This window comes from Nicotiana tabacum, chromosome 23 (assembly GCF_000715075.1).
Source record: "Nicotiana tabacum cultivar K326 chromosome 23, ASM71507v2, whole genome shotgun sequence".
Taxonomy (NCBI): Eukaryota; Viridiplantae; Streptophyta; class Magnoliopsida; order Solanales; family Solanaceae; genus Nicotiana; species Nicotiana tabacum.
In genome coordinates, this window is record NC_134102.1 from 35,863,615 (window position 1) to 35,874,422 (window position 10,808).

Here is a 10,808-nt window from a genome sequence, read left to right on the forward strand (position 1 = left end):
AAAGGCATTGATGTTGTTCAATCACTTAAATCTTGAAGAAGAGGTTGAGGAGATGTTGCAAATTCTGGATGCATCATGTAAATACATAAGAGAAAGATCCCAATTTAAGCCTCTGGATAGGCTAATCGGCCCGTCCCCCAAACCCTTAGTTGAGGAGGCCCCAAAATTTGAAATTAAACCCTTACCATCTCATCTTCATTATGCATATTTGTGAAGTTCTAACACTTTACCTGTGATTGTTTCTTCTCAATTGTCTAACTTGTAGGAAGAAAAGCTATTAAGGGTGCTGAAGGAGCACAAGCATGCCATTGGTTGGACAATGTCTGATATAAAAGGTATTAGCTCTGCATTCTGCATGCAAAAAATTCATAGAGGAGGGACACAAGCCTAGCGTGGAACATCAATGCCGCCTAAATCCAATCATGAAAGAGGTGGTAAGAAAAGAAGTGATTAAGTGGCTCGACGCAGGTATAGTATTTCCTATTTCAGATAGTAAGTGGGTAAGCCCTGTCCAACGTGTACCTAAAAAGGGAGTATGACTGTTGTAGTGAATGAACAAAATGAATTAATCCCAACTAGGACTGTGACTGGTTCGAGAATATGCATAGATTATAGGAAGTTGAAAAATGCTACATGAAAAGATCACTTCTCTCTCCCCTTCATTGATCAAATGCTTGACAGGTTAGCCGGACAGGAATACTATTGTTTCCTTGATGTCTATTCAGGGTATAATCAGATTGCTATTGCCCCGGAAGATCAAGAAAAGACCACTTTTACATGCCCTTATGGCACTTATGTATTTAAGAGAATGCCATTCGGGTTATGTAATGCACCTGCGACTTTTCAAAGGTGTATGATGGCTATTTTCATCGATATGGTGGAACGCTTTGTGGAGGTGTTTATGGATGATTTTCTGTGTTTGGTCCTTCTTTTGATGAATGCTTGACCAATCTTGTTAAAGTGCTTGCTAGGTGCAAGGAGACTAATCTGGTACTGAATTGAGAAAAGTGCCATTTTATGGTACCTGAAGGTATAGTGCTTGGGCACAAGGTGTCCAGAGATGGAATGGAAGTTGACAAGGCTAAGGTGGAAGTAATTGAAAAATTGCCACCACCAATTTCAGTAAAATGAGTTAGGAGTTTTCTGGGGTATGCAGGTTTTTATCGCCGATTTTTAAAGGATTTCTCAAAAACTTCCTCTCCTTTGTGCATGTTGTTAGAGAAGGATGTGCCATTCATGTTTGACGATGCTTGTCTGAAAGCATTCGAGGAGCTGGAAAAAAAATTTAGTGAGTGCTCCAATCATAGTGGCTCCTGACTGAAACGAACCATTCGAGCTGATGTGTGACGCTAGTGATGGTGCAATTGGGGTCGTATTGGGTAAGAAGAGGAGCAAAATATTTCACTCCATTTACTACGCAAGCAAGACTCTCACTCCTGCTTAAATAAATTATACTGTGACAGAAAAAGGAGTTGCTTGCTGTAGTGTGGGCGTTTGATAGATTTCGAGCCTATTTGGTTGGCACCAAAGTCATCGTCTACACAGACCATGTAGCCACCAGGTATTTGTTCGAAAGGAAAGATGCTAAAACAAGGCTAATCCGTTGGGTTTTACTTTTGCAGGAATTTGACTTGGAGATCCAAGACCGTAAAGGAACAGAGAACCAAGTGACCGATAGATTGTCCAGATTAGAAACTCGGAGTCATGTAGCTGAGGGATATGTCATCAAGGAAACCTTCCCAGATGAGCAATTGTTGGCCATTACTGTTGGGGAGGTGCCATGGTATGCAGATTTTGTAAACTATCTGGCAAGTGGAGAAATGTCGCTTGACCTTGAATCTCATGCTAAAAAGAAGTTCTTGCAAGATGTGAGATCATATGTGTGGGATGAGCCGTTTCTATTCAAATCTTGTACCGATCAGTTAATGAGAAGATGTGTGCCTGAATCTGAAATAAATGCTATCTTACATGACTGCCATGCATCGCCTTATAGCGGTCATTTAAAGGTGTTGCAATCGGGTTTCTATTGGCCTAGGTTATTTAAAGGTTCCCACAAGTTCGTGAGGAAGTGTGATTGATGCCTGAGAACGGGAACGATTACGAAAAGTCATGAGATGCCATTGCATGGTATTATGGAGGTTGAAATCTTCGATGTGTAGGGAATTGATTTTATGGGTCTGTTTCCCCCGTCCAATGGGTGCAAGTACATTTTGGTGGCCGTTGACTATGTGTCAAAGCGGGTGGAGGCCATTGTTTTCCTACCAACGATTCCAAGGTTGTGATTAACTTTGTGAAAAAGCATATCGTTACAAGGTTTGGCACTCCAAGGGTGATGATAAGTGATGGGGGCACCCATTTCTGTAACAAGCTATTGGACAATGTCTTAGCGAAATACGGGGTCAAACATAAGGTTATGGCCGCCTACCATCCTCAGACTAGTGGACAAGTTGAAGTGTCAAATAGAGAGATATAGCAAATTCTGGAGAAGACGGTTAGTGCAATTAGGAAATATTGGGCTGCAAAACTTGATGACGCTCTATGGGCATACCGGACCGCCTACAAAACTCCAATCGGATCCTCACCTTACAAGATGGTTTATGGGAAGGCATGCCATTTACCGGTGGAACTTGAGCACAAGGCCTATTGGGCGATAAAGAAGCTGAACTTTGATGCAGAATTAGCGGGTCAAAAATGGTTGATGCAATTGAACGAGCTTGATGAGTTTCTCTTGCACGTGTATGAGAATGCCAAGTTATATAAAGAAAAGACTAAGCGCTGGCATGATAATCAAATTCACAATTGCGAATTCGAACCGGGCCAATTGGTTCTCTTATTCAATTCGAGGTTGAGACTCTTTCCGGGAAGCTCAAATCGAGATGGCCGATCCCGTTTGAGGTAGTAAGAGTCACTCCACATGGTGCAATTGAGCTGCGCATCGTAGGTGGCGAGAGAACGTTCTTAGTGAATGGACAAAGAGTAAAGAACTATTATAGAGGTGACTTTGATCGTCAGAAGTCGAAGGTGTTACTAGCCAATGATTAGGCAAGATTCTGCGTCGTTCCGTGGCGTTAAATCAGGCGCTTGTTGGGAGGCAACCCAACTTTACTGCTTTTTTTTATTTTTATTTTTGTTATATTATTTTTGTAGTGTCTGTTTTTATTTTGTAGGATTATAAGTATAGGAAGCAAAGCCATTGGAAGAGTGCAAAAGCGAGTTAGATGGTGAGAACTAAGTGTGGGGTGTCCGCATAAAGGACCATGCTTGGGGGAAGTCTGAATACCTCGTGAGCCGTGATTGCTTCGGCCTTTGGCCTTTAAGGGAGTTTCTTGTCCATCCTCATGATTGTTTTGTTTTATTTGTGCATTGGGGACACTTCACTCTTTTTAAGTGTGGGGTGGGAGAATTCCTCTAGATAATTAGTAGTAGTATGTTAGTAAAAATGCTAACTTCTTATTTTTTTATTTTCGTAATTGTGTAGTATTTTAGTAGCTTATTATTTTTTTTAAATAAAGAAAAATCAAAAAGAAAGTCAAAAAAATTGGACTTTTCCTGACGATGGATCTCCTAGAAACTTTTCTTGAGGGATTAAAGTCTAAACAAAAATCCAAAAATATGTCCTTTAATTTTCTTTAGGTAGTAATAATCCCTCGTGGTTTTTTTTGTGCCTCGGTTCTTTTCCATGGGATGTAGTTTGAATCGGATAGTAGTTTTTTTTAGTGTAAGATTTAGGAAAAAATGAATGAAGAAAGATGAGAGTCCTAGGCGTCCTTGACTTATTTGATAGTAGCATATTTAGGCTTTGGCATTTGTAGTATCTTCCCTATATTTTAAAATTGGTCATGATGCCGTTATAAATTGGATTGGATGTCTCGTGATGCCTATGTCTCGTATTCTTGACTTGTGTTCACTTTGTGCTTAATGCTTAATATCTTGTGGCTCCATTAATACTTGCAATAGTTTGAGAGCCGGAATGAGACCGTCCTTAGTGAGTCATGTGCCATGTGTGAAGTGAGATTTTTGTGTAGTCCATGTCATTGTATTTGTGTCTAGAACTTGCCCGGTATGTGAGTTGAAGCGAAATTTTAGGTGATGCTAGGTTTGAAAAATGATTTTAGGCTTTCTTTGTTCTTTTTGAGTTTAATGCTTATCACAAATAAAATGTATCCCTAGTAAACCATTTTGAGCCTATAGACTTTTATTTGGCACCCATATTACAAGCCTATACCCTTTTTATTTTTAATTGACGTTGTTTTGATCCTTTTACCTCTTAAAACACTTTAATTGTGATATGGGCACTAAAAGAAGTAAGGAGGGAATTTGGGTAGCTTTCGAGTGCAACCAATGAAACGAAGAAAGATGCACTTGTTTTGTAAAAGAATATACCACTAGCGAAAATTGTAAAGAAAAATAATCTGAAAAAAGAAGGAAAAATATGTAGATGAATAAATTGACATCTTGTTCTTGCTAGTGGGTATGAATTAAAGCATTGCTTAAAGAAAAAGGGATACTCTTTTGGGTGATGTTGTTTGTGAAAGTGAAGTTGGGATTGAAGAATATGCGCTTAAAGTTAATTATGTGATGTGTTAAAGTACTTAGGGGGATTAGCCACTATTTCTAAATATATCCTACCCGTCCCTTAGCCCACATTACAACCATGAAAAAGTCCTAATTGATTTTAGATTGAACGAGCCTATATTAGTAGGGATTTACATTAAGGGCAAGCCTATGGTACCAATTGCATGCATGTGACTTCTTTTGTGAGAGTGAGCGATTTTCTTTGATATATATGAGTACTTAAAATATATTTGAGCATTTGATTTGAATGTGTGGATTCAACTTACTCTTTTGTTCCTGTTGTGAGGGCACATGGTTTCATGAAGGATAGGTAACATTATTAGACTTCTCTAGGATGTTAGGTGTTTCAGCCATGAGTGCATTGTGATACTAGAGGCTAGGATTGTTATAAGCATGTCGTCTTTGTTGTGAATATTTTTGAAGAATGACATAAGTTAAGGGAAGTGTAAGTGATTGCATATGCTACAGTTTAATTATTGCTATCAACCGTGGTCATTGGTGTAGTGTGCTTCAAATGTGGTAAATATAAAGTGCTCAAGAATAGTGTGAATTGTTAGTTGCTCGAGGACGAGCAAGAGTTTAAGTGTGGGGTGGTGATGTTTGGCTAAAATTCTATATTTTTGCATTCAATTTGCCTTGCATTATTGATCTTGTTAACTTTGGTGCAAATATTTGTGACTCGAGCTTAATAATGGTATTTTATGTATAGGAATCAATTGGAAGTGATTTGGGGAGTTTGCATGCAAATTGACGTAAAAAAAAGGATGAATTTGGAGGAAGTATAAGTTGGTGCCCAGGTTGGTGCTCGACACCAATCAAAATGCCGTTGATAGCATGATAAAATATTCATTGTCCAATTTGGCGCTAGGCACCAACCAAAATGCCATTGGCAGAAGACCAAAAAGTTTGCTGTCCAGGTTGGCGCCAGGCGCCAAGTGAGACGCCAAAGGGCGAATTTTGTCCTAATTCGGCTGGGATTTGGGGATTTCAACCTACACGTCCCCAACATGTATAAAAAGGGTTCTAAACCTATTTTTGAGAAGGGGACATTATTGGAGGCAAGAACATCACGTGGAACAACTTTTGGAGGAGAAAATTATTGAGTTCTTAATTCCTTCTTCTTTTCTTTGTAATATAATTTGTTTATGCAAAATACTTGAAAAATTATTACTACGAACATGAGTGGCTAAGCACTCTAGTTTCTAGGGTTGTGGTTGACATGATTATTAATATTTACTAATTACATCTTCGTTAGTTCGGATTATCATCTTGTAGTTGTTTCTTTAATTCTAGTTTTTAGTTTTAACTTGTGAATTGTTGTAGCTACCATTTCACCCTACTATCTATACTATGCTTGGGAAAGCCATGTTTAGATTATATTAGAATTAAAGAGAGCTTGTTTCTGAACCCGTGGCTCGGGGAATAATTTCATGGTTAGGATAGGAATATACCTAACATTCTTGCTTAGTTGAATACCGTATTATATTCGTTCACGATAGACTCAATACCATAGGAATATATGATTGATATATTGTGGATAGGCGAATAGTATTGTGGGAACATGCTATTCATATAAACGATCCGGTCGATTTGCAACCATAGATAATCTGGATTAACGAGTGTGATTATTGAACTTAATAGGATTGATAAACCAACCACAACCCTGGAATCTTCATCTCCTCTGATTAAAATCTCACCATACCCATTTGCATTCTTGATAAATTAGTCGTTACTTGTTTAATTTTTGCAATAGTAGATTAATAGAAAAATAACACTCTTGATTATCTTGGACATTAAAATTGATTTTAGTTTGCTTAGTTAACAATTATTCTAAGTCTATGTGGGTTCGACATCGAACTTTCGAGTCACTTTATTACTTGACGGCCACGTAGACTTGCGTGTACTTGGGGAATCAACAAGGGTGTTCAAATTTGAAAGAAGAGAAAAAATTTTCCAGACAAAGAATGTTCAATATATGTTATATACCTCTAAAACCTACTCCCTCCGTTTAAAAAAGATTGGCATGATTGGGAGTACGAGGGTCAAAGTATCTAACTTTGCCCGTGAATTTAAACATAGATTCTTCAAGTTTTTGAAAATGAAATTTACATTTTCGAAAATTACATAAAAAGTATTATAAGTCATAATAATTCATAATTCAAAATATTTATAAAATATTTAAAAAAACGTGGTCAAAGAACACGCACGTATAATGTGTGTTTGGTATAAAAACTGGGTGCGAATATATATTTTTTCACTCTCCTCTCTATTTCTATCTCTATCTCTATCATCGGACCAAGGGGCATATCTGTCATTTTAATATATTGAGTTTTAAGGTTCGCATCATCTGTCCCGCTGTCCGTTAACAGAAAACGACTGCAAGCAACCTGTGGTCTACCTGTATACAAATAACATATCACATTCACATTAATATATGCATCTTTGGTTTATTTTTTTAATAATGTGTTCGTGTACATAAAATATACAAAAACCATGTCTGGCTCTCTCTCTCTTTAGTATATAAATAACCAAGAGAGACGCAAACGCCGCCTCAAGGGTGTCTTCAGTTGCCTTTCTCTCTGGTTAAATTGGTTTTAGTTTTCGTTTCCTTCCTTTAGATTTTAAATCAGATAGATTGAAGAATTTGAAGAAAAAGAAAATGGTGGATCTTCAAACAGTTTGCTCCATGTGTGGTGATGTAGGCTTCCCTGACAAGCTCTTCCGCTGCTCCAAGTGCCACCACCGTTTTCAGCACTCGTATGTCCTTCAACCTTCTCAGTTATATATATAGTAGCTTATACGACTCTTGATCTTAAGAAAGAGAGCAACTAAACGAGACAGATCATTGCTGATAAGTTATTTAACTCTAAGTTCGACGATTGAATTAATCTATTCTTTTAAGAGGGATTCTCGTACTAACCATAGGAAGAAGAACTTCACTGGTTCGGTTCAAAGACTCACTTTCTTCTCTTCCTCGATTAATTAGTTCAGCCTTTAGACTAGTGTTCGTAGGCTTATTATAAGCTCAGATCGACTCTCATTTTTTCCCCCTTTGAGAGGCCAGATTCATGTGCCAACTTTATGAAGAATAACGTACTCCTATTATAGTTTTGGTCGAACGGTCGGATTTTCTTTCTTGATTGGTCTAATCTTCTCTATTAGGTTAGTTCTTAGTTTTATTCGAGAGTTTAATCTCGTAACTTTTTTTCTTTCTTTTGAAAATTACAAGAGAGTACTTTTAATGCCATCATTAAATTTCTTGCTTTGTGGATCAAGTCTTAATCTTGGGATCAACTTTGTAGAGAAACATGGTCCGCAGCTTGGTTTGGTCCCTCATGACTGCCACGCCTTTATAGTCTTTGACTGAATATATATTTTACTTTTGTTTAATTTTCGTTTTCTTTCTTGGTTGTGGCCAGCCAAACATGACCCTCGTCCACCGCCACTATCACCGGAAATATTCATCATCATAACATGATTACTTCTTTAGAAAAAAGAAGAAGAAAGAGTACGTTAACTCTCATTTATTTTACACTTACAATACAATAATAGACCATGTCTCTATGTGGCTACAGTTTTTTAATGAACTAGAGGCGGATATAGAGCCAGTCAACTTATGTATAATCTCATTATATGTATATATTTTAAAAAAATTTCCATACGTAAACATATATAGTTCAAGTCGGAAGGAATAGTTTTTGCACAACTTATCCCAAATTTGTATATGTTAGGTATTGTAGCAACTACTACAACGAATCATCGGAGCCAATACAAGTGTGTGATTGGTGTCAAAGTGAGGAAAAAGGCTCGAGGCATGGTGGTTCAAGGAAATCAATTGCAGGAATTAGTGATTCAGGGATCAAATCGGAATATTCAGGTGACAAAATCAAGCAGAATGATAGGGAAGAAAGTGGTGCTGAAAGGGCAAAGAATCCTAGTGGCACTCCTTCACCTCGGAGAAGATACAAGCTTCTCAAGGATGTCATGTGTTAAATTATGAGACAAGTTTAAATTCTAATCCTAGTGAGTTTTGATTTTCTAGTGTTTTTTTCTTCTACTTTTTCCGTTTCTTTTTTGACAGCCAAGAGTGTTTGGCTCTATGCTAAATAAGTTGATAGAATCAGTGAAACTTCATGTACAAATCAGATGATAATTAAGTAAGCATGAGTTTTTGTAAGCCTTCCATTTGCTTGATTGTTTTTTGCCAAATAACTTCTTGATGGTTAATTCCCTTTAACTGCACGCATGAAATAAATATATTCCAATATGCTAACTCTATTACTCCTTTTCTACTCCTAGTTTATATATATGGTGAGATTCGGAGTACAAGAATGTTTAACTTTGTATGATTCAAACATAAAATTTTCAAATGTTTGAAATAGAATCTACATATTTAATTAAAGACTAGATAAAAATTAATATAAATCAAAATAGTTAATAATATATGTACTTAACAAAACTATTTAAGAATAATGTGATCAAAGAGAAACTTATGGATTTTTCAGACAGTAAAGAACGCCACGTAGAGTGAAATAAGAAAATATGAAAAAGTATTTCAACCAGGAAGTTAAATTTGATCCCCTTATAAATCAGAGATCTGCATAGCAGAGCCTAATAAAACTGGGGAGACATTAATTAAGAGCTAGTGGTGAAGGTTTCTTCATATGGTGATAGAGGGGGCACACTCTTTTGCTGAGACTCTTGGGCAGAATTGACTGCGCCTTTGATCCCTTTTCACCAAAGAATTCATAGTACCTAAAGCTGGTAACATTTGGAGGTGCATGCAATGACGGTATTTATGAGACCCCCTATCATTTTTTTCTTATTAAAGGAAAATATTGCGGAAAGTTAACGCTAGTAATTAAATTTAATAGATCACCAGTATGCATAATAAATTGAGTACATCACAATCCAATAGAGTTACCGATTTGTTTGGCTTCATTGGATTTTATAGGAAGTGGTAGTTTAAATTCATATAAAAATGGTTAAAAAAGAATTTCTATTAAGTAGGGATCATAGGAGAAAGGAAATAGTTAGAATCAAACTCACACATTAAATTGGTAGTATTCAGCTAGCTATAGTTTGGTCTAAAAATTACTCCCTCTATTTCAATTAAGATGACACATTTCGCCTATCGAGAGTCAATTTCACTAAACTTTGAAACTAAATTGGATTAATTCACCTCAATATTTCAAAATTAAAATTTACATATTCACAAACAATACGAAAAGTACTATAAGTTGTTATTTTTCTCATGTCAATATGATAAAAAAAATATTTTAAAATATTGATCAAAACTCATACTACAATTTCTCGATAAGCCAAATGTGTTATCTAAATTGAAACGGATGGACTACACTCTCGTATTGAAACAAATGTGTCATCTTCCACTCTCGCGTTTTGTCAACAAGGGTTCCTTCTGTTTGAAGTAAATGTTTAAGTGACACTGAAACCATAACTTTCACTTCTAACCAACAAACATCAGGTGAGTTGGTTGTTGGAGACCTCCTTTTTTAATCTACCTTCTCTTTTGTCACTTCTTAGGAACCCTTTCGCTCTCTCTCGACATGAGAACATGATTTGAAGATGAAGGAAACTCAGTTATAGGTCACCATATATATTTATTATGTATATACGAAGTTAAAGAGAACTGAGGGGTTTATGGACTAATTATACGTGCTAGTGGTTTTCAACTTCTTTTCACTTTTCTTGTTTTTTTGTTAGCTATCAACGTGAGATTTTGTGTTCGCACACTCCGACAAATTTTTAGCTTTGAATCTTGCAAGCAACACTTTAAAATGGAGTTGCATCAAAACAGATTATTATTCAATAAATACCCAACGAAGTTGTTTTTAAAATATTCTTACTTAAACAAGAAAACCTACTCTTTACTTAAATAGTAAACCAAATTAATAGTTCGGCTGTTGATCTCTTAGACAATTCTTTTCTCTCCCTGCAGAGGTGTACGCTTATGTAAGTAACGTGGTATATTCTCTCCTTTTAAAAGATGCTTTTTCGTGTGTTGTTCCATTTTATTTTTCCCGTTCTTGCTTTCTGTACTTTCTACTCAGCTTTGCATTTGTCCCCAAGAAATACGAAAAAATGCGAGTCGTTGAATAGTATTTCTACACGGACAAACCTTTTAACTTGGTTAGAGAAGATACTGCGTCCGTACTGAAAATAAGGTATCAAAGGTATTGAAAAATATTAATTAAGGAAAATAAGTTAAAACC

The 10,808-nt window shown here is 36.4% G+C and overlaps 1 protein-coding gene across 1 annotated transcript; it reads left to right on the forward strand.

Moving 5' to 3' along the window:
* Positions 1-7,030: 7,030 nt before the first annotated feature.
* On the forward strand, positions 7,031-8,766 carry LOC107775387 (uncharacterized). Its single transcript, XM_016595111.2, has 2 exons — positions 7,031-7,332; positions 8,307-8,766. The coding sequence occupies exons 1-2, from the start codon at positions 7,235-7,237 to the stop codon at positions 8,566-8,568; spliced, it is 360 nt and encodes a 119-aa protein (XP_016450597.1). The 5' UTR covers positions 7,031-7,234; the 3' UTR covers positions 8,569-8,766.
* The last annotated feature ends 2,042 nt before the right edge of the window (positions 8,767-10,808 follow it).